Here is a 26,508-nt window from a genome sequence, read left to right as displayed (position 1 = left end):
AGACGACATGTCCGTAATCGTTGTCAGGTCCTTCAGTCCGGACCAGATGTCAGCATCAGCAGTCGCTCCAGACTGCCCTGCATCACCGCCAGCGGGTGGGCTCGGAATTCTGAGCCTTTTCCTCGCACCCCCAGTTGCGGGAGAATGTGAAGGAGGAGATGTTGACAGGTCGCGTTCCGCTTGACTTGACAATTTTGTCACCAGCAGGTCTTTCAACCCCAGCAGACCTGTGTCTGCCGGAAAGAGAGATCCAAGGTAGGCTTTAAATCTAGGATCGAGCATGGTGGCCAAAATGTAGTGCTCTGATTTCAACAGATTGACCACCCGTGAATCCTTGTTAAGCGAATTAAGGGCTGCATCCACAAGTCCCACATGCCTAGCGGAATCGCTCCGTGTTAGCTCCTTCTTCAATGCCTCCAGCTTCTTCTGCAAAAGCCTGATGAGGGGAATGACCTGACTCAGGCTGGCAGTGTCTGAACTGACTTCACGTGTGGCAAGTTCAAAGGGCATCAGAACCTTGCACAACGTTGAAATCATTCTCCACTGCACTTGAGACAGGTGCATTCCATCTCCTATATCGTGCTCAATTGTATAGGCTTGAATGGCCTTTTGCTGCTCCTCCAACCTCTGAAGCATATAGAGGGTTGAATTCCACCTCGTTACCACTTCTTGCTTCAGATGATGGCAGGGCAGGTTCAGTAGTTTTTGGTGGTGCTCCAGTCTTCTGTACGTGGTGCCTGTACGCCGAAAGTGTCCCGCAATTTTTCTGGCCACCGACAGCATCTCTTGCACGCCCCTGTCGTTTTTTAAAAAATTCTGCACCACCAAATTCAAGGTATGTGCAAAACATGGGACGTGCTGGAATTTGCCCATATTTAATGCACACACAATATTGCTGGCGTTGTCCGATGCCACAAATCCACAGGAGAGTCCAATTGGGGTAAGCCATTCCGCGATGATCTTCCTCAGTTGCCGTAAGAGGTTTTCAGCTGTGTGCGTATTCTGGAAAGCGGTGATACAAAGCGTAGCCTGCCTAGGAAAGAGTTGGCATTTGCGAGATGCTGCTACTGGTGCCGCCGCTGCTGTTCTTGCGGCGGGAGTCCATACATCTACCCAGTGGGCTGTCACAGTCATATAGTCCTGACCCTGCCCTGCTCCACTTGTCCACATGTCCGTGGTTAAGTGGACATTGGGTACAACTGCATTTTTTAGGACACTGGTGAGTCTTTTTCTGACGTCCGTGTACATTCTCGGTATCGCCTGCCTAGAGAAGTGGAACCTAGATGGTATTTGGTAACGGGGGCACACTGCCTCAATAAATTGTCTAGTTCCCTGTGAACTAACGGCGGATACCGGACGCACGTCTAACACCAACATAGTTGTCAAGGACTCAGTTATCCGCTTTGCAGTAGGATGACTGCTGTGATATTTCATCTTCCTCGCAAAGGACTGTTGAACAGTCAATTGCTTACTGGAAGTAGTACAAGTGGGCTTACGACTTCCCCTCTGGGATGACCATCGACTCCCAGCGGCAACAACAGCAGCGCCAGCAGCAGTAGGCGTTACACGCAAGGATGCATCGGAGGAATCCCAGGCAGGAAAGGACTCGTCAGACTTGCCAGTGACATGGCCTGCAGGACTATTGGCATTCCTGGGGAAGGAGGAAATTGACACTGAGGGAGTTGGTGGGGTGGTTTGCGTGAGCTTGGTTACAAGAGGAAGGGATTTACTGGTCAGTGGACTGCTTCCGCTGTCACCCAAAGTTTTTGAACTTGTCACTGACTTATTATGAATGCGCTGCAGGTGACGTATAAGGGAGGATGTTCCGAGGTGGTTAACGTCCTTACCCCTACTTATTACAGCTTGACAAAGGGAACACACGGCTTGACACCTGTTGTCCACATTTCTGGTGAAATACCTCCACACCGAAGAGCTGATTTTTTTGGTATTTTCACCTGGCATGTCAACGGCCATATTCCTCCCACGGACAACAGGTGTCTCCCCGGGTGCCTGACTTAAACAAACCACCTCACCATCAGAATCCTCCTGGTCAATTTCCTCCCCAGCGCCAGCAACACCCATATCCTCCTCATCCTGGTGTACTTCAACACTGACATCTTCAATCTGACTATCAGGAACTGGACTGCGGGTGCTCCTTCCAGCACTTGCAGGGGGCATGCAAATAGTGGAAGGCGCATGCTCTTCACGTCCAGTGTTGGGAAGGTCAGGCATCGCAAACGACACAATTGGACTCTCCTTGTGGATTTGGGATTTCAAAGAACGCACAGTTCTTTGCGGTGCTTTTGCCAGCTTGAGTCTTTTCAGTTTTCTAGCGAGAGGCTGAGTGCTTCCATCCTCATGTGAAGCTGAACCACTAGCCATGAACATAGGCCAGGGCCTCAGCCGTTCCTTGCCACTCCGTGTGGTAAATGGCATATTGGCAAGTTTACGCTTCTCCTCCGACAATTTTATTTTAGGTTTTGGAGTCCTTTTTTTTCTGATATTTGGTGTTTTGGATTTGACATGCTCTGTACTATGACATTGGGCATCGGCCTTGGCAGACGACGTTGCTGGCATTTCATCGTCTCGGCCATGACTAGTGGCAGCAGCTTCAGCACGAGGTGGAAGTGGATCTTGATCTTTCCCTAATTTTGGAACCTCAACTTTTTTGTTCTCCATATTTTATAGGCAGAACTAAAAGGCACCTCAGGTAAACAATGGAGATGGATGGATTGGATACTAGTATACAATTATGGACGGACTGCCACGGTTAGGTGGTATAAAAAAACCACGGTTAGGTGGTATATATTATAATAATAATACAATTATGGATGGACGGACTGCCTGCCGACTGCCGACACAGAGGTAGCCACAGCCGTGAACTACCGCACTGTACACTGGTTGATAAAGAGATAGTAGTATACTCGTAACAATTAGGATGACACTATGACGGTATAAAGAATGAAAAAAAAACCACGGTTAGGTGGTAGGTATATAATAATAAATAATACAATTCTGGTCGGACGGACTGCCTGCCGTGTGCCGACACAGAGGTAGCCACAGCCGTGAACTACCGCACTGTACACTGGTTGATAAAGAGATAGTAGTATACTCGTAACAATTAGGATGACACTATGACGGTATAAAGAATGAAAAAAAAACCACGGTTAGGTGGTAGGTATATAATAATAAATAATACAATTCTGGTCGGACGGACTGCCTGCCGTGTGCCGACACAGAGGTAGCCACAGCCGTGAACTACCGCACTGTACACTGGTTGATAAAGAGATAGTAGTATACTCGTAACAATTAGGATGACACTATGACGGTATAAAGAATGAAAAAAAAACCACGGTTAGGTGGTAGGTATATAATAATAAATAATACAATTCTGGTCGGACGGACTGCCTGCCGTGTGCCGACACAGAGGTAGCCACAGCCGTGAACTACCGCACTGTACACTGGTTGATAAAGAGATAGTAGTATACTCGTAACAATTAGGATGACACTATGACGGTATAAAGAATGAAAAAAAAACCACGGTTAGGTGGTAGGTATATAATAATAAATAATACAATTCTGGTCGGACGGACTGCCTGCCGTGTGCCGACACAGAGGTAGCCACAGCCGTGAACTACCGCACTGTACACTGGTTGATAAAGAGATAGTAGTATACTCGTAACAATTAGGATGACACTATGACGGTATAAAGAATGAAAAAAAAACCACGGTTAGGTGGTAGGTATATAATAATAAATAATACAATTCTGGTCGGACGGACTGCCTGCCGTGTGCCGACACAGAGGTAGCCACAGCCGTGAACTACCGCACTGTACTGTGTCTGCTGCTAATATAGACTGGTTGATATTTAAAGAGATATTAGTAGTATACAACAATACTATACTGGTGGTCAGGCACTGGTCACCACTCCTGCAGCAAAAGTGTGCACTGTTAATTAATATAATTGTACTCCTGGCTCCTGCTAACAACCTGCAGTGCTCCCCAGTCTCCCCCACAATTAATTATAAGCTTTTAATTTATACATTGATGACTGTGCAGCACACTGGGCTGAGCTGAGTGCACACAGACTGAGTCACACTGTGTGACTGACTGTGCTGTGTATCGTTTTTTTTTTCAGGCAGAGAACGGATATAGCAGAGAGAAGTGAACGGATATATTATATTAAATAAAAGTTAACTAGCAACTGCACTGGTCACTGACTGTGGTAAACTAACTCTGTCTGCGACTCTGCACAATCTCTCTCTATCTAATCTATCTATCTCTATTCTAATGGAGAGGACGCCAGACACGTCCTCTCCCTATCAATCTCAATGCACGAGTGAAAATGGCGGCGACGCGCGGCTCCTTATATAGAATCCGAGTCTCGCGATAGAATCCGAGCCTCGCGAGAATCCGACAGCGTCATGATGACGTTCGGGCGCGCTCGGGTTAACCGAGCAAGGCGGGAAGATCCGAGTCGCTCGGACCCGTGGAAAAAAAAGTGAAGTTCGTGCGGGTTCGGATTCAAAGAAACCGAACCCGCTCATCTCTAATAAAAATATCAACTTTTGCTAGCATAAGTGTATTTAGACTGTCAGTTTTAGGGCATATTTTCATTCAGTTTTTGCGGATTATCCACAAATATTACGGATCCAACAGATGTAACATGGAGGGATCGCAGCAGATATCCGAGATTATTGCCACGGGTCTTCTATTTTCAGTCGCAAATGCAACCCCATAGGTTTTTATAGGGGCTACTATGCAGTTGCACTTACAAGGCTCCAGAATGTGAAGCTTGGCCCCAATAGGTAACACCATCTCTAGGTGGCCTCAGCCTATAGTAGACTATGGGCTGCTTTGCAAAATATTCTTAAGATCCCTTTCTGTCAGCCCTGGTGACACATGCATCAGCTGACGGCCACGCATTGCGCATAGGCTGAAAAAGTGCCGAACCAGGAAATAGTGTGATAGCGTTACTAGTGGCGTAAGTTCGTCCCAGATGCCCGGAGGCAGGATAAATTTTGGTGCCCCTCCTCGTTATATATTGACAAATATATGTATTTATGTATCTATAGAGATATATATGTAAGCCTGCAGATTCTAACTATATGAAGCTAGAATTGTTAGTTCAAAACCATTGCAACTAGGCAGATCTACTTAGTGTGCAGGCACATACTACATCGATCTGCTCAGTCACTCACAATGCTGATTATTTTCTCTGACAATTATTTTACAAGTGTCATACGCAGGATTAGAACCCATGACCTATTACACTGGAAACAGGCACCTTACAGATAGAGCTTTCTGCTCCTGTATAGGAAGTGTACGTATCTATAATAAAGAGGGTCTGACTTGTAAGGTGCAGGGAGGAAGAGATAGCGGCTGCTGTCAGTTGAGTGGTGTTGCTGAACACTGAACACACGAAAAGGGAGGAGAGGTGCCCCCCCACAGAGATGGAGCCCGGCGGCAGCCGACTCCAATGCCTCCCACAGTTACGCCTCTGAGCGTTACGCTAAACACACTGGTTCCAGCTCTACAGCAGGATGGGCTCTTATCAGAGCTTGTCTTCTGGAAACGAGTCCAAAAGGAAATTCGTGTGAAAATTTTAATTTTCACATTGTGAACTTACACAAAAAATATTACATCTCCATTTAAAATGCAGATTGTGATAAATATGCCCCTTAAGCTTGCCTACAGATGGTGCATGCAACCATTATGTGGACAGGTCATATGTTCATTGCAGATTGTAGCCTGTTGTTTAACTAAGAAGCAGAGACACCACTGAAGCTCTTTGTTTAGTAGTGATTCCTATGAATTGTCAGGCTATATTACCATGAATAATGCCACAAAGAATGTTTTTATTATTATTATTATTATTATTATTATTAATAATAATAATAATAATACACAGAAACTTAATGTTGCGTTGCGTAATATAACACATGACCTCTTTCTTAATTAACATAGAAGACATTCTATGGTAGTGAAAACAATTGCCTATGTAGTATTAAGGTGTGTACACACGGTAAGATCTTTTCTTCCGATTCTGACTATATAGTCAGAATCGGAAGAAAATATAGTGCAGATCGCAAGGTGACAGTCACCTTGCGATCCCGATCCGATGCCGATGCGCAGCCCCGCGCGGTCGGCATCGGCCGAAAAAATAGGCTGTGCAGGCAAGTCAATCCTGACTATTTCTATAGAAGAGATAGTCAGGATTGACACTTAGCCAAAATCGCACAGAACCAGGATCGCAAGCACACTCATTATGTGCTTGCGATACTGGCTAAGTGCCGACCCGGCCCCCCGTCGCACAGTGAGAATCGGATAAGTCCGAATCTCACCGTGTGTACACGGCCTATGTATGTAGTACTAATAAACCAATGGGCAGTGCAGGCCACCTAGAGTCATCTAAAGTTTCTAAACTGTCATCATTTTTTCAGAATAATAAAAATGTATTTATTAAAATATTTAGAATCTCCTGATTATTTGTTAGAAGTGGAGTGAGCATTTGATAAACCCACTCGGTTTTCACCAGACAGAGTTTGACAGATGCTGATAAAGGGTGGTTTGCTATTCCTCCTACTTTTCTCTTTCTGTTCCTATTGTTTGTATTATATTACTGTATTTCATATATTTGAATCAAATGTATAATTTTTATAATAATTAATCACTAATTATATACCTTTTAAGAACAAACTCGCATCATTAGGAATATTCTACTCATGGAAGAATGCACACCATGTAAATCGTAAGGATGTATTTCAATAAACAATTGCTACTCATAGGGGTATATGCAATTGCGGTCGAATTCCGGCTGGATGGAATTCGACCGTTTTTAAATTCGACACAATTCGACAGTCACATACCCTCCCGCCGGGACCCGAATTCGACATATTCAATAAAAAACGGATTCGACAGTCCCGCTGTCGAAAAACGGACCAATTGACGGATATGCGCGTCCTGGATTCGACTTTTTGGACGGCACAAAAATGATTAAAAAACCCAGAAAAAAATTGCGTGGGGTCCCCCCTCCTAAGCATAACCAGCCTCGGGCTCTTTGAGCCGGTCCTGGTTGTAAAAATACGGGGGGGAAATTGACGGGATGCCCCGTATTTTCACAACCAGCACCGGGCTCTGCGTCCAGTCCTGGTGCAAAAAATACGGGGGACAAAAAGCGTAGGGGTCCCCCGTATTTTTAACACCAGCACCGGGCTCCACTAGTCAGAGAGATAATGCCACAGCCGGGGGAGACTTTTATATCGGTCCCTGCGGCCGTGGCATTAAATCACTAACTAGTCACCCCTGGCCGGGGTACCCTGGAGTAGTGGGGACCCCTTAAATCAAGGGCTCCCCCCTCCAGCCACCCAAGGGCCAGGGGTGAAGCCCGAGGCTGTCCCCCCCATCCAAGAGCTGCGGATGGGGGGCTGATAGCCAAGTGACAAAATAAAGAGTATTGTTTTATGTAGCAGAACTACAAGTCCCAGCAAGCCTCCCCCGCAAGCTGGTACTTTGAGAACCACAAGTACCAGCATGCGGGGGGGAAACGGGCCCACTGGTACCTGTAGTTCTACTACAAAAAAAATACCCAAATAAAAACAGTACACAGACACCGTGAAAGTAAAACTTTATTACATACATGCCGACACACACATACTTACCTATGTTGACACGAGGTTCGGTCCACTTCTCCAAGTAGAATCCACGGTGTACCTGAAAATAAAATTATACTCACCAAAATCCAGTGTAGATCTGTCCTCTTCTGTTTTGTAATCCACGTACTTGGCAAAAAAACAAACCGCATTTACCCGGACCACGCGCTGACCGCGAGTGACCTCACCACTGACCGCAAAGTTCCCACCATTGAAGATAATGGAGCGGCTGTGCGATGTGCTGTCTGACAGCTCAGACGTGCACAGCCAATCAGGAGAGTGTCACGACGTGGCGCTCCCTGATTGGCTGAAGGGACCCTCTGTGACAAGAGTCACAGGGGGTCCCGGCATTCATGGGACCCCTTTCAGTGCGTGGTCCGTGTAAATGCGGTTTGTTTTTTTGTGTACTGTTTTTATTTGGGTATTTTTTTTGTAGTAGAACTACAGGTACCAGCGGGCCTGTTTCCCCCCGCATGCTAGTACTTGTGGTTCTCCAAGTACCAGCTTGCGGGGGAGGCTTGCTGGGACTTGTAGTTCTGCTACAAAAAAAACAATACTCTTTATTTTGCACTTGGCTATCAGCCCTCCATCCGCAGCCCTTGGATGGGGGGGGGGCAGCCTCGGGCTTCACCCCTGGCCCTTGGGTGGCTGGAGGGGGGGACCCCTTGATTTAAGGGGTCCCCACTACTCCAGGGTACCCCGGCCAGGGGTGACTAGATTTAATGCCACGGCCGCAGGGACCGATATAAAAGTGTCCCCCGGCTGTGGCATTATCTCTCTGACTAGTGGAGCCCGGTGCTGGTGTTAAAAATACGGGGGACCCCTACGCTTTTTGTCCCCCGTATTTTTGGCACCAGGACTGGACGCAGAGCCCGGTGCTGGTTGTGAAAATACAGGGGATCCCCTGTCAATTTCCCCCCCGTATTTTTACAACCAGGACCGGCTCAAAGAGCCCGAGGCTGGTTATGCTTAGGAGGGGGGGCCCCACGCATTTTTTTTCAAGATTTTTAACCCATTCCCACCCCTTCCCACTGAAAAACATGCTCTGATCTCTCCATATTATTTTAGTCAGTTTAAAAAAAAAATATTCTTTTAAAAAATATATAAATTATACTTGTGTCTCCTAATAGACAAACCAAGTACATACTCCCTTCTAATATAAATAGATATGCTATTAGCAATATAAAAAACACAAAAACATTTTTTTTACAATTTTTTATTAGATTCCGCCAGCAAAGTGAGGCGGAATGAAATTGAGGAAATTACTGTCGAAAAGCACTGTTGTCGAATCGACATTCTTCAATTTAATATACTTTTGTCGAAAAGCTGCATTTTTACCATTGCAGACATGTCGAATTTGACAACTGTCGAATTTAAAAAAGTCGAATCTGAAACGTCCGTTTTTTGGTCGAAAAGTACTATATTGCATTGTCGAAATTTTTTTTGTGTCGAAAATGCCCCGTTTTTCGACATTTGCGGCAATTCGACCGCAATTGCATATACCCCATAGAATTCACATTTATCATTAAACAGTGTTGGTCAAATACAATGCAAGTCACCATATAATATTTTCACAGGTTCAAACTATATAAGAAAGAAATGGTATGAAAGAAGTGTGAGAAGTGTGTGTGTGTGTGTGTGTGTGTGTGTGTGTGTGTGTGTTTATTTATTACTGGTGAAATATTACTCCACACTCTCTGCAAATCACAGATTCCGTAAAATCAAACCGTAGATTTATTGATAGATATTGGAGAAATATCTATCTGAAGAAACATCTAAGGGGAATATAGGTTTTGGTTATGTGTGTAGAAGGGGGGCAGCATGTAACTGCATGGTCTATTGTAATGCCATAATGCATATGTGCTGATTTCACAATTCCAAGCCAACACAGTATCTCAATAACCAGAACATATTGTATGCTGGCTACGCTGTATAATGTAGCCAGTAATTATATACAAATCCCGGTCAGTACCTTTGAGACAAACACATCCTCCTTTGTATATGGAGACGGGGCCTGGACAGCAAGACCCTAACTTCTTATAATCGGATGTGCTACCTTGCTGGGACTTAGTACTGCAATACTAGAATATAGGAACAAAGGGTGCAGGTGCACCATACACCATTAAAATTATTACAACCACAATATAATATTTGAGGTTCTTGGCATATATTGGCCAGTGTATGAGCCTGCCCACCTACTTCACGGTTACCTCATCGGACAGGTCCCTAACACTATAGGGATTCACCTTTAGGGCGCAGAGCACCCCCAGACTACCCCAGCCACACCACCCCAAGGCACCCCAAGATATGTGAAAAATGCTACATAAATATAAAACAAACACAATGTGATATAAGTGTTAAAAGTAAAGGTAAGGTGGTGATGCCCCAAAGTGGCCCAGCCAGAGCAATATAGGGAGCTCCATGCCCCAAACGCTCACCCCCCAAACTGACTTTGTATATAATTGAAAGGATCTTACCCATGTCTTTTGTGCAGTCAGTAGCATTTTTCACATATCTTTTACACTTGTAACACTGCTCAGCCAAACTTCACTTTCTAACACTGACACTTTACTGCTGTCCTCTTTTTTTTCTTTTACATTCAGCAGCCTCTTTCATTTGCACTGATCTTTCACTCCTATCCTTTTTCTGTGTGGTGCCCTGGGGTGGTGTGGCTGGGGTAGTCTGGGGGTGCTCTGCACCCCAGAGGTGAACCCCTATAGTGTTAGGAACCTGTCCGATGAGGTCACCGTGAAGTAGGTGGGCAGGCTCATAAACTGGACAATATATGCCAAGAACCTCAAACATCCTCCTTTGTGCTAACTTATTCCAGCCTTCCAAAACCAACATAATATATTGCATGCTGTCCATGTTATAGGAATCATCACAAGACCAAGCACATATACATCAAGTAACCGCATGATTAATAAGATATACTATTCGCAAACCAGCACAATCTATCCTAAATCACCATCCACAAATGCATATATAACAAACACATATTTAGCTATGCTATGCCATTTATCTATGAGATATAGAGAGATTGATACTTAGCCATCATGAGGAAAAGCCTCCAAGCATCCCTGGTGATTGAAGCTGCATTCTTACAGAGTCTCTGTAGCTGTGTCCAGCTACTGTACATCTGTCTCAGTGGTTCAGGGAGAGTGGTCTCTGTGATTACAAATAGGTATATTATACCTTCAACTTGTGGGTGTGTCTTTTCCCAGGAAGTGTGTAAACTATTGTCTAGTAGTAGCAGGCCAGGTGAGCTGGGCTTGCCTGTTCAGATGCTAACTAGACAAGGCCACAGTGTAGAGATGTTAATTAGCTCAGGTCACAGAAACCAATTTTACCAGTTTCCAATGATAACTTTGAGAGCTAACTCTCTGTATAATAAAATCTAATATCATAAATATATTTGACATATCTAAAATGGATATGAGGAAATTACTCTGTAAGAGATGCTGTGGAGTGTTTTTCTCGGCCTGGTAGTTTAATGAATGCACTATGTGGAGAGCACAGAACAGCAACTGTCCAAGTCTTTCAGCGTTGACAAAACACACAGTAGGTGTACATTAAATATGGTAGGATGGGCGCGGTACTGTAACAGACACGCAGTGCACCATAATGTTATACTAGGCATGGTAATTAAACCCTGAATGCCAAATTTGACTTCATTGCATAGGAAAAAAAATGGTGAAAGCTATAAAACCCCTGAACTGTATATAAGAACACATCTGTGAATGTCTCTTCCAAAATGGAGAATAGCAGAAATGTTATGCATGTTTATGAAATTAGCATTTTTTATTAATTGCAAATGCCTTGTAGACAAGGTAAAATTGATACAACGTTAAGGGACATCTAGAAATAAAGTAGTCACTACTGATTTACAATACTTTTCTATGGCAGATGTTTTTCTGTGGAAGACTCCTGTTCACTCTCTGTGGAGTGGACAACAAATTAAACGTCAACTTAAAGTTAACTGAATGAACATTAATGTGTTACTAACAATATAGCTTCCTCCTTGTTAACCACTACAAATACACCTGTAATTATATTAAAATGTAAACATTACAATTGGTTACTGTAAATCCATATGGCTATATTCTTTCCATGCATTACTCCGCAGCAATTTACAGAGAATATTTGGCCATTCACATCAGTCACTGTCCCAGTGGCGCTTACACTGTATGGGATTGATGTACCAAGCAATGAAAAGAGTGGAGAATTGGACCAGTGAAGAAGTTGCCTATGACAATGAATCTGCTACTGAATATCACTTTATAGAATGTACTTGATAAATACGAAGTCTCCCACAAATACAGAGACTATACAAAGTCCACTCAGTTAGGCCATGGTGAGAATAGAACCTAAAACCTCATTGCTGTGACCAAACAACAAATACTGAATCTAGCGCTCTGTCACTTCCAATCAATATGCTGCCAGCAACATAGGGCTACTCACCCCTATTGGATTGAAAAATCAAACAAGCAAAAAAAGAAAATAATGTTGCAGCGCATATAGATTAGAAATATTAAGAATCTATTTATTAAAACACATATATGAATAAAATATATTATACAAACTATGCAATTTATACCACCGGCCGGTCAGTACACTTTTACAATGATTATTGCACATATAAACTAGATGTAGCATATATTGTAACAAATTGCCTCCTATCCGTTCAATATATCTTGGCAACACCTATTGCGGTGATTGAAATATAATAAATCTGATTGATTATTCAGGCTGAATGATACACACAATATTCTTTCCTGTGAGGTTATATGACAGTCATTTTGGTGGAAAAATGATGAAATAAAGTTATTCCTCACATCAAGTGCAAGTAGATGTGCTGTATATAGCCACAGCCTGTAATAAACGTGAGCCAATGCTCCCTCTAAGAACGTGTCTGGCCAGACATTAATATGATACGGTCTCACCACTCCTGTGCATGGATAATTTCACCCGACATGTCCTCCCGGCTGCTGGTGCTTTTCAACCCTTTATCGCGCAGTCATCTCTGGGGGACCATATGAAAATGGTGAAGAATTCCAATAGCACCTTGCTGGAGTGTACGGTTTAGCTGTAGAATCCTCCGGATAGTGGTATATCAATTTAAATGAGTAATTGACGCGTTTCCCCGCCTCCCTCCGGGTTCAGCGGCTTCATCAGAAAACTCATTGCTGTGAGACAGTAATGCTAACCATTACACAAACCGAGCTGTTCGATTACATGCATTATTGCAGAGTTTACCAAACTCAGTCCTCAAGCCACCCTCACAGTCCAGGTTTTAAGGATATCCATACTTGTGCATTGATATTAAAATCAAACTGACTGAGGTACTTATTAAATCCTCTGTGCTTAAGCATGGATATCCTTGAAACCTGTACTGTTAGGGTGACTTGAGGACTGAGTTTGGGAACCACTGAATGTGTACCAAATACCAATCTTGAATCTAACCTCTTGCAAAAAAAACCCCAACAAAATAAAAAAAAACCCAGGGCATCTGTGGCCAGATTTGAAGGGACTATGTATACGCATTAAAGGGGCTATGCACGTAAAAAGAATTGAAATCCATATTGTAGATTATTGTGTATTTATGGTATACAATCTGTGTTACAGTTTTATTTTCTAGAGTACATTAGTATTTTCTGGTGAGCCCTGCAAACCCTAGTAGCCTTACAGTTTGTGTTGCAAATAGTGTTATTACATTGAAAAAAAAACAGCAATCCATTTATTTGTACTAATATTCCTCCCTGCAGAATGCCACTCTTCGTGTAGAAGCTGTAGTGGAAGGAACCATGTAAACTGCACTAACTGCTCTGTGCCAGAAGTGCTGCACTATGGCATATGTTTGCAGCGCTGTCCCGAAGGATTCTACAGCAAGGATGTAACTTGTCATGGTGAGTAAATCTTTATGCGTAAATGGGATTTAAAAATGGTATTTAGAAAAATAAAAAATTGTACAGTAATCCTTTCCCACAAGGACAATATATATTAATGCATTTGAAGTGTAGGCCTTTCTGTTTAAAGGTCAAATTCTTTTGTATTTATTGCTGTTTTTCACATGGTGATATTGCTTCCAGTAACCAGGACTGTATGAAAATTTATGTGTGAATATTTTCTATTTTGTTTTCTTTTGAATTGCAAATGTGTCATCATACACCTAACGTCAATACGCCATGTGGAGTGAGACACCTGACACAAGTGAGCAGCGCCAGCCGGTGTCGCCTATTTTTAACATCTTTCTTAATCACAGTGCTTAAACTGCAAAACCACTTCATGATTCTGCATTTGATATGTGACACTTGTATATCTGTGTGCGTCTAAAGGCCGGATTCAATTTGGCTCGAAAGTCTACAACTCAAGGAAAAGGGGTGATAGCCTCGGACTTTTACTCCTGGAGCTATTCAATTACAACCCCCTTTCCTTGCATGGTAAAATTTTGGCTAACGCACGTTATTCCATAGGTTCCGGGATAAGTACCAAGAGCTATCAGTTAATGCGTTTGCAGCACCCATGATACGGGCACTTGCCAAGGATTTCTGTTTGAGCCTCCCCCAGGCTTGAGCAGAAATCTACATTAAATACAACCTACAAGCTTTTTGCGGGCTGTAATTGTATAGCATTAGCCCGTGTAGAAATACTGCAGCTAATTTAATTTCTCTGACGTCCTAGTGGATGCTGGGAACTCCGTAAGGACCATGGGGAATAGACGGGCTCCGCAGGAGACTGGGCACTCTAAAAGAAAGATTAGGTACTATCTGGTGTGCACTGGCTCCTCCCACTATGACCCTCCTCCAGACCTCAGTTAGATTTCTGTGCCCGGCCGAGCTGGATGCACACTAGGGGCTCTCCTGAGCTCCTAGAAAGAAAGTTTATTTTAGGTTTTTTATTTTACAGTGAGACCTGCTGGCAACAGGCTCACTGCATCGAGGGACTAAGGGGAGAAGAAGCGAACCTACCTGCTTGCAGCTAGCTTGGGCTTCTTAGGCTACTGGACACCATTAGCTCCAGAGGGATCGACCGCATGGAACTGGCCTTGGTGTTCGTTCCCGGAGCCGCGCCGCCGTCCCCCTTACAGAGCCAGAAGCAAGAAGAGGTCCGGAAAATCGGCGGCAGAAGACTTCGGTCTTCACCAAGGTAGCGCACAGCACTGCAGCTGTGCGCCATTGCTCCTCATGCACACTTCACACTCCGGTCACTGAGGGTGCAGGGCGCTGGGGGGGGGCGCCCTGAGGGCAATATATGACACCTTGGCTGGCAAATCTACATCATATATAGTCCTAGAGGCTATATAGATGTAAAATTACCCCTGCCAGTATTCCAGAAAAAGCAGGAGAAAGTCAGTTGAAAAAGGTGCGGGGCTTCTCCCTCAGCACACTGGCGCCATTTTCTCTTCACAGTGCAGCTGGAAGACAGCTCCCCAGGCTCTCCCCTGTAGTTTTCAGGCTCAAAGGGTTAAAAAGAGAGGGGGGGCACAAAATTTAGGCGCAATATTGTATATACAAGCAGCTATTGGGAAAAATTCACTCAATATAGTGTTGATCCCAAAATTATATAGCGCTCTGGTGTGTGCTGGCATACTCTCTCTCTGTCTCCCCAAAGGGCTGTGTGGGGTCCTGTCCTCAGTCAGAGCATTCCCTGTGTGCGGTGTGTTGGTACGGCTGTGTCGACACGTTTGATGAGGAGGCTTATGTGATGGCAGAGCAGATGCCGATAAATGTGATGTCGCCTCCTGTGGGGCCGACACCAGAGTGGATGGATAGGTGGAAGGTATAAACCGACAGTGTCAACTCCTTACATAAAAGGCTGGATGACGTAACAGCTATGGGACAGCCGGCTTCTCAGCCCGCGCCTGCCCAGGCATCTCAAAGGCCATCAGGGGCTCAAAAACGCCCGCTCCCTCAGATGGCAGACACAGATGTCGACACGGAGTCTGACTCCAGTGTCGACGAGGTTGAGACATATACACAATCCACTAGGAACATCCGTTACATGATCCCGGCAATAAAAAATGTGTTACACATTTCTGACATTAACCCAAGTACCACTAAAAAAGGGTTTTATGTTTGGGGAGAAAAAGCAGGCAGTGTTTTGTTCCCCCATCAAATGAGTGAATGAAGTGTGAAAAAGCGTGGGTTCCCCCGATAAGAAACTGGTAATTTCTAAAAAGTTACTGATGGCGTACCCTTTCCCGCCAGAGGATAAGTTACGCTGGGAGATATCCCCTAGGGTGGATAAGGCGCTCACACGTTTGTCAAAAAAGGTGGCACTGCCGTCTTAGGATACGGCCACTTTGAAGGTACCTGCTGATAAAAAGCAGGAGGCTATCCTGAAGTCTGTATTTACACACTCAGGTACTAGACTGAGACCTGCAGATAGTGCTGCTGCAGCGTGGTCTGTAACCCTGTCAAACAGGGATACTATTTTGCGAACATAAGACATCGTCTTATATATGAGGGATGCACAGAGGGATATTTTGCCGGCTGGCATCCAGAATTAATGCAATGTCCATTCTGTCAGGAGGGTATTAGAGACCCGACACTGGACAGGTGATGCTGACTTTAAAAGGCACATAGAGCCTTATAAGGGTGAGGAATTGTTTGGGGATGGTCTCTGGGACCTCGTATCCACAGCAACAGCTGGGAAGAAAAAATTTTACCTCAGGTTTCCTCACAGCCTAAGAAAGCACTGTATTATCAGGTACAGTCCTTTCGGCTTCAGAAAAGCAAGCGGGTCAAAGGCGCTTCCTTTCTGCACAGAGACGAGGGAAGAGGGAAAAAGCTGCACCAGTCAGCCAGTTCCCAGAATCAAAATTCTTCCCCCGCTTACTCCGAGTCCACCGCATGAAGCGGGGGCTCCACAGGCGTAGCCAGGTACGGTGGGGGGCCGCCTAAAAAATTTCAGCGATCAGTGGGCTCGCTCACAGGTGGATCCCTGGATCCTTCAAGTAGTATCTCAGGGGTACAAGCTGGAATTCGAGGCATCTCCCCCCCCCGCCGTTTCCTCAAATCTGCCTTGCCGACAACTCCCTCAGGCAAGGAGGCTGTGCTAGAGGCAATTCACAAGCTGTATTCCCAGCAGGTGATAGTCAAGGTGCCCCTACTTCAACAAGGACGGGGTTACTATTCCACACTGTTTGTGGTACCGAAACCGGACGGTTCGGTGAGACCCATTTTAAATTTGAAATCCTTGAACACATACATAAAAAAATTCAAGTTCAAGATGGAATCGCTCAGGGCGGTTATTGCAAGCCTGGAGGAGGGGGATTACATGGTATCCCTGGACATCAAGGATGCTTACCTACATGTCCCCATTTACCATCCTCACCAGGAGTACCTCAGATTTGTGGTACAGGATTGCCATTACCAATTCCAAACACTGCCGTTTGGACTGTCCACGGCACCGAGGGTCTTTACCAAGGTAATGGCAAAAATGATGATACTCCTTCGAAAAAAGGGAGTTTTAATTATCCCGTACTTGGACGATCTCCTTATAAAGGCGAGGTCCAAGGAGCAGTTGTTGGTCGGAGTAGCACTATCTCGGGAAGTGCTACAACAGCACGGATGGATTCTATACATTCCAAAGTCACAGCTGGTTCCTACCACACGCCTACTGTTCCTGGGGATGGTTCTGGACACAGAACAGAAAAAAGTGTTTCTCCCGCAGGAGAAAGCCAAGGAGCTGTCATCTCTAGTCAGAGACCTCCTGAAACCAAAACAGGTATCGGTGCATCACTGAACACGAGTCCTGGGAAAAATGGTAGCTTCTTACGAAGCAAAATTCCATTCGGTAGGTTCCATGCAAGAACCTTTCAGTGGGACCTCTTGGACAAGTGGTCGGGATCGCATCTTCAGATGCATCGGCTGATAACCCTGTCTCCAAGGACCAGGGTATCTCTACTGTGGTGGCTGCAGAGTGCTCATCTTCAAGAGGGCCGCAGATTCGGCATACAGGACTGGGTCCTGGTAACCACGGATGCCAGCCTTCGAGGCTGGGGGGCATTCACACAGGGAAGAAATTTCCAAGGACTTTGGTCAAGTCAGGAGTCGTCCCTACACATAAATATTCTGGAACTGAGGGCCATTTACAATGCCCTAAGTCTGGCAAGGCCTCTGCTTCAAAACCAGCCGGTACTGATCCAATCAGACAACATCACGGCAGTCGCCCATGTAAACCGACAGGGCGGCACAAGAAGCAGGATGGCGATGGCAGAAGCCACAAGGATTCTCCGATGGGCGGAAAATCACGTCTTAGCACTGTCAGCAGTGTTCATTCCGGGAGTGGACAACTGGGAAGCTGACTTCCTCAGCAGACACGACCTACACCCGGGAGAGTGGGGACTTCATCCAGAAGTCTTCCAACTGTTGGTAAACCGTTGGGAAAGGCCACAGGTGGACATGATGGCGTCCCGCCTAAACAAAAAACTAGATATTGCGCCAGGTCAAGGGACCCTCAGGCAATAGCTGTGGACGCTCTAGTGACACCGTGGGTGTACCAGTCGGTTTATGTATTCCCTCCTCTGCCTCTCATACCAAAGGTACTGAGAATAATAAGAAAACGAGGAGTAAGAACGATACTCGTGGTTCCGGATGGGCCAAGAAGAGCTTGGTACCCAGAACTTCAAGAAATGATATCAGAGGACCCATGGCCTCTACCGCTCAGACAGGATCTGCTACAGCAGGGGCCCTGTCTGTTCCAAGACTTACCGTGGCTGCGTTTGACGGCATGGCGGTTGTATTCCGGATCCTAAAGGAAAAGGGCATTCCGGAAGAAGTCATTCCTACGCTGATAAAAGCCAGGAAAGAAGTAACCGCAAACCATTATCACCGTATTTGGCGAAAATATGTTGCGTGGTGTGAGGCCAGGAAGGCCCCAACAGAGGAATTTCAGCTGGGTCGTTTTCTGCACTTCCTACAGTCAGGGGTGACTATGGGCCTAAAATTGGGTTCCATTAAGGTCCAGATTTCGGCTCTGTCGATTTTCTTCCAGAAAGAACTGGCTTCACTGCCTGGAGTTCAGACATTTGTAAAGGGAGTGCTACATATTCAGCCCCCTTTTGTGCCTCCTGTGGCACCTTGGGATCTCAACGTGGTGTTGAGTTTCTTAAAATCACATTGGTTTGAGCCACTTAAAACTGTGGATTTGAAATATCTCACGTGGAAAGTGGTCATGTTATTGGCCTTGGCTTCGGCCAGGCGTGTGTCAGAATTGGCGGCTTTGTCATGTAAAAGCCCTTATCTGATTTTCCATATGGATAGGGCAGAATTGAGGACTCGTCCCCAGTTTCTCCCTAAGGTGGTGTCAGCTTTTCACTTGAACCAACCTATTGTAGTGCCTGCGGCTACTAGGGACTTGGAAGATTCCAAGTTACTGGACGTAGTCAGGGCCTTAAAAATTTATATTTCCAGGACGGCTGGAGTCAGGAAAACTGACTCGCTTTTTATCCTGTAGGCACCCAACAAAATAGGTGCTCCTGCTTCTAAGCAGACTATTGCTCGCTGAATTTGTAGCACAATTCAGCTGGAGCATTCTGCGGCTGGATTGCCGCATCCTAAATCAGTAAAAGCCCATTCCACGAGGAAAGTGGGCTCATCTTGGGCGGCTGCCCGAGGGGTCTCGGCTTTACAATTTTGCCGAGCTGCAACTTGGTCAGGGGCAAACACGTTTGCTAAATTCTACAAAATTGATACCCTGGCTGAGGAGGACCTTGAGTTCTCTCATTCGGTGCTGCAGAGTCATCCGCACTCTCCCGCCCGTTTGGGAGCTTTGGTATAATCCCCATGGTCCTTACGGAGTTCCCAGCATCCACTAGGACGTCAGAGAAAATAAGATTTTACTCACCGGTAAATCTATTTCTCGTAGTCCGTAGTGGATGCTGGGCGCCCATCCCAAGTGCGGATTGTCTGCAATACTTGTATGTAGTTATTGCCTAACTAAGGGTTATTGTTGAGCCATCTGTTGAGAGGTTGTTATATTCCATACTGTTAACTGGGTGTAGTATCACGAGTTATACGGTGTGATTGGTGTGGCTGGTATGAGTCTTACCCGGGATTCAAAATCCTTCCTTATTGTGTCAGCTCTTCCGGGCACAGTATCCTAACTGAGGTCTGGAGGAGGGTCATAGTGGGAGATGCCAGTGCACACCAGATAGTACCTAATCTTTCTTTTAGAGTGCCCAGTCTCCTGCGGAGCCCGTCTATTCCCCATGGTCCTTACGGAGTTCCCAGCATCCACTACGGACTACGAGAAATAGATTTACCGGTGAGTAAAATCTTATTTTTTCCCTATGTCTGACTCTATGTATGAAGCACAGCTGAACTTGGCATGACAAAAAGACGCTGCCGCTGCATAGTAGCACTTCGTATATAGATTAATTCATGCACAGATATACATGTGCTGCATATCAAATGAATCAGCGCAGTCTCTTGAAGCAGTTTTGACACAACACATTGTGATTATGATGCACATTCGCGCAAAAAAGATGCTTGGCACATGCAATAGTGTATGAGAACACATCTGTACTAGTAGTTTAGAGTCCCCATCTATAAGCTCAATCACAACCATGAGAGATAGATGTTAGTTAGTGTTTCCTGTGCATTTAGGGCCGGTTACTGAGTCGCATGTCACTATTATATGTTACAGACCAATACAATGTAAGCATATGTAGCTATTTCAGTGTGAGATAAAGTTGACTTCATGTAATGTCAGTAAAATGTTCACTTGTTCTCCTGTTGCAGCATGCCACCCATCCTGCAAGGAGTGCAGTGGGCCTTTTGAAACAAACTGTCTGGCATGCCACCCTCACGCCAATCTTATTGGAGGAAGCTGTAAGACCTCATGCGCTGATGGACAATACCTCAACTTAGTAGGATATTGTGTTGGTAAGTTTTAACTTATAAAACCTGAGCTTTCAAACATTTTTTACCACCTTAGGACACTTTTGATGAACTTCATGTACCTCCAACATTTTATGTCTTTATAAATGGAATAACTGTGTTTCACCACCAATCAGGTTGGTTAGGTTATTGATGTCTCTGTAACATTTATATAAATCCCGACCTGGGAAAAGATTTACCAATCAGCATTTTCTGGTACAGTTTTTAAATCACCGTACCTTGCAGGAGGTTTTGCATACACGCTACCATATTACTGATCAAGCGGTCTGGAGGGGAAGAAACTAGATTACATGTGGTGTAGCCCCAACCGCATGCTTTATAGAGGACACTGCCATTACTGATGTTAGAAATATCCACCTCCCCTTGCAGTGAGCATTGGCCCCAGACCTCTACTTTGGGCCCCTTCACCTAGTGAAGCAAGGCCCAATGCTACTCCTCTAGGTACCCCTGGTCTGTTGTTTCCAGGGTAAGTAAATAACATTGCCCCATCAATATTATTATTAATAACCATGCCTATTATTAATTAGTACTATTGTAGATCTTTTTATTAATAAGAGGGCTCCTGTAGATCTTTTTGCTAATAATAGAGTACACCCATTAGTAAATAACAGTGACCCTTTACTCAGAGACGGTTCTAGATCTTGTGGTGCCCAGGGTGAACATTTCCTTTGGCACCACCCATTGAAAACAGGGACAGTGTGCGCCGAAGGCGCGCAACAAAAACATAGGGGCGTGTCTACAGAATAGTACCAATTCACATTACACCACACAGTAGTGTCTGTCAGTCACATTACACCACACAGTAGTGTTCATCAGTCAGATTACACCACACAGGAGTACCCCTTATACACATTATTCCATGTTAGAGCCCCTTACATGCATTACACCACAGTAGAGCAGAGCCCCTTATACACATTATGCCAAGTAAAGCCCCTCTTATAAACGTTACACCATATAGAACACCTTACATACGTTATGCCAGGTAGAGCCCCTTATACACGTTATGCCAGGTAGAGCCCCATACACACATTGCAAAGAAAGCCCCATATATACGTTGTACCAGGTACATCCTCTTATACACTTTGCGCCAGGTAGAGCCCCTTATACATATTATGCCAGGTAAAGCCCCTTATACATGTTACACTAGAGCACCTTATGTACATTGCACCAGGTAGAGCCTCTTATACACGTTGCGCCAGGTTGAGCCCCTTATACACATTGTGCCAGGTAGATCCTCTTATACACGTTGAGCCAGGTAGAACTCCTCTATAGAGAAAGAGAGTTAGAGTGTGTGTGTGTGTGTGTGTGTCCCATCATTCACCAGCCAGCATCTCTCTGTCCTGGGTCCAGCCGCAGCAGCATACCTCCCAACTGTCCCTCTCTCACCTGATGCAGAGCTGCAGTGAACAGACTGTTTACCAGGAGAGAGGGACACAGGGTATGCCAGCAGCACACAGAGCGCTCGGCATGCCCCCCACAGTGGTGATAAATGGGCGTGGTCCAAGATCGCGGCACTTCCCACGAGGCCACTCCACCTACCAATGAGGCCACGCCCCCTAATTTCAAGTTGCCGGGTGACTGCGGCCGCTCCTACAGGCAGCAGCACCCCAGCAAGCTGCCCTGCTAGCCCGCACCTAAAACTGCTAATGCCCTTAGTACTTGTGAAACTTTTGTTGCCACCTCATTTTCTGCAGTGTATGCAATTATTAATTACTTACCTACAATCTTCTTCTTTTCTTGATCTGACATAGTCCATTGGGTAAAAAAAAAAGCATTGAAGCAAGAGAGGGGGTGATTCAGACCTGATCGCTGGGCTGCTAACTTTGCTGTCCTGTGTTCAGATAGTCACCGCTCGAGGGGGAGTGTAAATTTGCTCTGCAAGTGTGCGATCCCATGTGTACCCCGAGCTGCAAAAATCCACTGTGTGCAGTCTCTACGCAGCCCAGGACTTACTCCCACAGTGCGATAAGAAGAGTCTGATTGGGGCCGGATCTGTTGTCAGACACCCTCCCTGAATACGCTTGGGTATGCTTGTGTTTTTCTGGACACTCCCAGTAAACTGCCTCACCTTGCGAAAGCCGGTGCGATCGGAATTTTCGCACCATCCTGTCACAGAACGGTGATGCCCATTGTTGTTGGCCGAGGCTTGTGCGCATTGCAGTGCATACACAGTTATTACCTGATTGCCAACTGTGCGAAAATGCACAACAGTGATCAGGTCTGAATAAAGCCCAGAGATTGCCCAGGTGGAACTTTCAACAAAGAAAGTTTCTGTCCAGTATTCCCGACTGCTTAATAGACGACCAACTAATCAGGAGCTGTCTCTACTAGGCTCCTAGGGGACCAGGGCCAATGCTAAGTTGAACAGCATGTTATTATAGGAGTAGGGGCTTGTAGTGTGTTGGGCCTGGTTACAAATGGTGCTTTTGTGGCATTTTTCCCATGAGCTTTAATTTGGTGGTTTGCAAACTGACAAAAAAGCACTGACTGCTGTTCACCATCCCCCCTCCACTCTGTCCTCTACGTCCTGTCTGCCAACACCCCTTTGTCCTTCATTCCCACTCCATCCTGTCTGGCCCCTCGCTCCCTTACTTAGCCTGTTCCTGGTGACCTGCTGGGTCCGCTAATTCTGCGTCTCTACTAGGCATCTCCTGTCTAGACTGCACAACCTGGTTCCAACTTCACATGCATGTTTGTAGACAGGGTAAACCTTGGGAAGAAACAGCATTTTACATAAAAGCAGCTATTTAAAAATATAATAAGATAAAATGTTGCTTTGAGGCTGTTCCGAAGACATTTTATCTTGTATTTCTTGCTATCAGTGAGATGTAAAACTATGATTTTCCTGTTTGCCTTTCCAATAACATTATTCCAGTGGTAGGGCTCATTGGAAGTTAGCACTCAACCACTGCACCCTAATAAGTGATTTTGCCTGCACAGCCTGCATGAAATAGCATCACACAACGGGGAGTCATTCCGAGTTGATCACTCGCTGCTGATTTTCGCAGTGCAGTAATCAGGTAAAAAAAAACTGCAAAACTACGCATGCGTATGCGCCGCAATGTGCACGCGCGTCGTACAGGTACAAAGAGCATCATTGCTGTGCGATGGTTCTAGCTAAGAATCCATTCGCACAAATGATCACAATGTGATTGACAGAAAGAGAGTGTTTGTGGGTGTCAACTGACTGTTTTCTGGGAGCGTTTGGGAAAAGGCAGGTGTGTCCAGGCGTTTGCAGGGCGGGTGTGTGATGTCAATTCCGGGACCTCCATCGCTGGATTCATCGCACAGGATAAGTAACTACAGGGCTAGTCTTGTTTTGCACAAAATGTTTTTGTACCGCTCGGCTGCAATGGCGTTCGTATGCTTGCAAAGCGAAAATACAGTTCCCTGTGGCCAGCGACAATGCGTTTGCACAGATGCTAAAAGTAGCTAGCGAGCAATCAACTCGGAATGAGGGCCAACATCCACAACTACTATGTTCTTATTTGTTAGTAGAGTCAAAGAATTTGTCTCTGTAATTCTATATAAGTGGCTCCCAACAGTCATTTAACAGCCTTTATTAATCTTGTACAGCAACCCCACCTCTTACCTCAAATATCTTTTTTTTTTTTGCAAATAGTTTTTATTGAAGTTTCGAAATGAGCAAAAACAAGAAGTTGCAGAAACATTACAATAGCTTCCAGTACCATCAGAGAAACATCCTCTGGAGATACTCAATACCACGTAAAACAGAAAGACCCGTGAAGGGGGATATCTCTCCTCCACATATGCATCACATCTCCAGAGAAAGAAATATAAACAAGGCATAAAGGAGTATGGTCTTATACATTTCGTGGATTACAACTTCTTGAAGCGAAAGAGAGAGAGTAGAAGTAGGAGAGGAAAGAAGGGTAGCGAGAAGTAGGGAGAAAGAGAAAGGGATTAGGAGTAGTGTCACTCTCAATGTAGAGAAGTAAAAGGAAAGATAGCGTAGAGAGACAAGGTTTGGGGAGGGGGGGGGGGGGGGTTCTCATCCTAACCTAAGGAGCTTTAACCGTGATTTATATCATACAGGTTGAGTATCCCATATCCAAATATTCCGAAATACGGAATATTCCGAAATACGGACTTTTTTGAGTGAGAGTGAGATAGTGAAACCTTTGTTTTTTGATGGCTCAATGTACACAAACTTTGTTTAATACACAAAGTTATTAAAAATATTGTATTAAATGACCTTCAGGCTGTGTGTATAAGGTGTATATGAATCATAAATGAATTGTGTGAATGTAGACACACTTTGTTTAATGCACAAAGTTATAAAAAATATTGGCTAAAATTACCTTCAGGCTATGTGTATAAGGTGTATATGTAACATAAATGCATCCTGTGCTTAGATTTAGGTACCATCGCCATGATATCTCATTGTGGTATGCAATTATTCCAAAATACGGAAAAATCCGATATCCAAAATACCTCTGGTCCCAAGCATTTTGGATAAGGGAGACTCAACCTGTATAACTACTGGAGGCATGGCGGATGGGTTTCTCTTAAAGAGAGGATTTGTGATGGGTTGTGGCTTTGTATTCCAGCCATGGGCTCCAAGTAGCTATGAAGGAAGTGTTTCTCATTTCCAAAGATAGAATAAGGTCTTCCATTGCCATATAGTGATCTAAGCAGGCCGTCCATTCTCTCATAGTGGGGGACACTGTTGATTTCCAGTGAACTGGGATCACTGCCTTAGAGGCACTCAAAATATGGCGAAGTAGTGATTTCTTGAGATGATATCTAGGTGTACGCGTGTGATTTAATAACCAAAAATCCGGGCAAAAGGGTAAGTCTTCCCCAAGGATAATGCTAGCTGTCTCCACCACCTTGCGCCAAAATGGTTGCAAAAGAGAGTATTCCCACCATATATGTAGTGGGGTACCTAATGCAGTCCCGCATCTCCAGCACGTGTTGGGTACTCCAGGATAAATTTTCGCAAGGATATTTGGGCATCTATACCACCTTGTAAGTACCTTGTAGTGAGTTTCCAAGACTAGCACATTTGTAGTTAGTGAGAAGGTATTTTTATAAATACCCTCCCAATCATCTGTGGTCACCAAACCCCCTAGGTCTAACTCCCAATCCCTGACAAATTTCGGTTGGGAAGAAAATCTATGGTTCAAGATCCATTTGTAGAACGTGGAGAGAGTGTGTCTAGGGTATGTGTGGGAGAGGCACATCTGTTCAAATAGGGTCAGTGCTCGTATACCCTTTCCAGAAGAGCAAAAAGTCTGTAGATAATGTTTAATTTGGAGATATCTCCAGATTTCCTTATTGGGTAGATTCCATTTATTTTGCCGTTCGGGAAAAGGTATTATACCAGATGAGTCCAGCAGTTGATTAGTTCTCAGGATGCCCCTTTCCTGCCACAAATAAAACGACAGGGAGTGGCACCCTGGGGGGAACTCTGGATTCCCAAACAACGGTGAGAGTGGGGAGGGGTGTGCTGAAAGATGCGGGAGGGAGCGTAAAAGACGCCAGCACGAAAAGATGGGGCCAGCTAATGGGTGCAATATCTGGGGGACCTTAGAAAGCCAGGGGGAGTTCTGGCTAAGAGAGGGAAGAGAGGCCAGTTCAATGTCTACCCATTGTTTCCTGTGGAGTTTGCTACTCCACTCCATGACCCTCGTAAGGAGTACTGCATGGTAGTAGGATAGAAAGTGGGGAAGCTGAAGGCCTCCTTGATGTTTTCGTCTAAAGAGGATCTCATGCTTAAATCGGGGTTTACGCCCCGCCCAAATGTAGTCTCTGATCTTTCGTTGTAGTAAGAGGAACCATGATCGAGGGATAGTGACCGGCAGAGTTTGTAGTAGGTAAAGAATTCTGGGTAAAATATTCATTTTGATTACCGCTATTCTCCCTATCCATGAGATTTTTTTCCCACCCCATTTGGAGAGGTCAGATTGAAGTTTTGATAGTAATGG

General features: G+C 45.0%; 1 protein-coding gene across 1 annotated transcript in view; it reads left to right on the top strand.

Moving 5' to 3' along the window:
- FRAS1 (Fraser extracellular matrix complex subunit 1) overlaps positions 1-26,508 on the top strand; it is an 887,592-nt gene that overhangs the window by 512,548 nt on the left and 348,536 nt on the right. The window contains exons 19-20 of the mRNA XM_063919583.1: positions 13,418-13,558; positions 20,399-20,542. Coding sequence (XP_063775653.1) covers positions 13,418-13,558; positions 20,399-20,542 — 285 coding nt within the window. The remainder of the gene's footprint in view (positions 1-13,417; positions 13,559-20,398; positions 20,543-26,508) is intronic.

This window comes from Pseudophryne corroboree, chromosome 1, assembly GCF_028390025.1.
Source record: "Pseudophryne corroboree isolate aPseCor3 chromosome 1, aPseCor3.hap2, whole genome shotgun sequence".
NCBI classification, from domain to species: domain Eukaryota; kingdom Metazoa; phylum Chordata; class Amphibia; order Anura; family Myobatrachidae; genus Pseudophryne; species Pseudophryne corroboree.
This window is presented reverse-complemented; position numbering and strand designations above follow the sequence as displayed.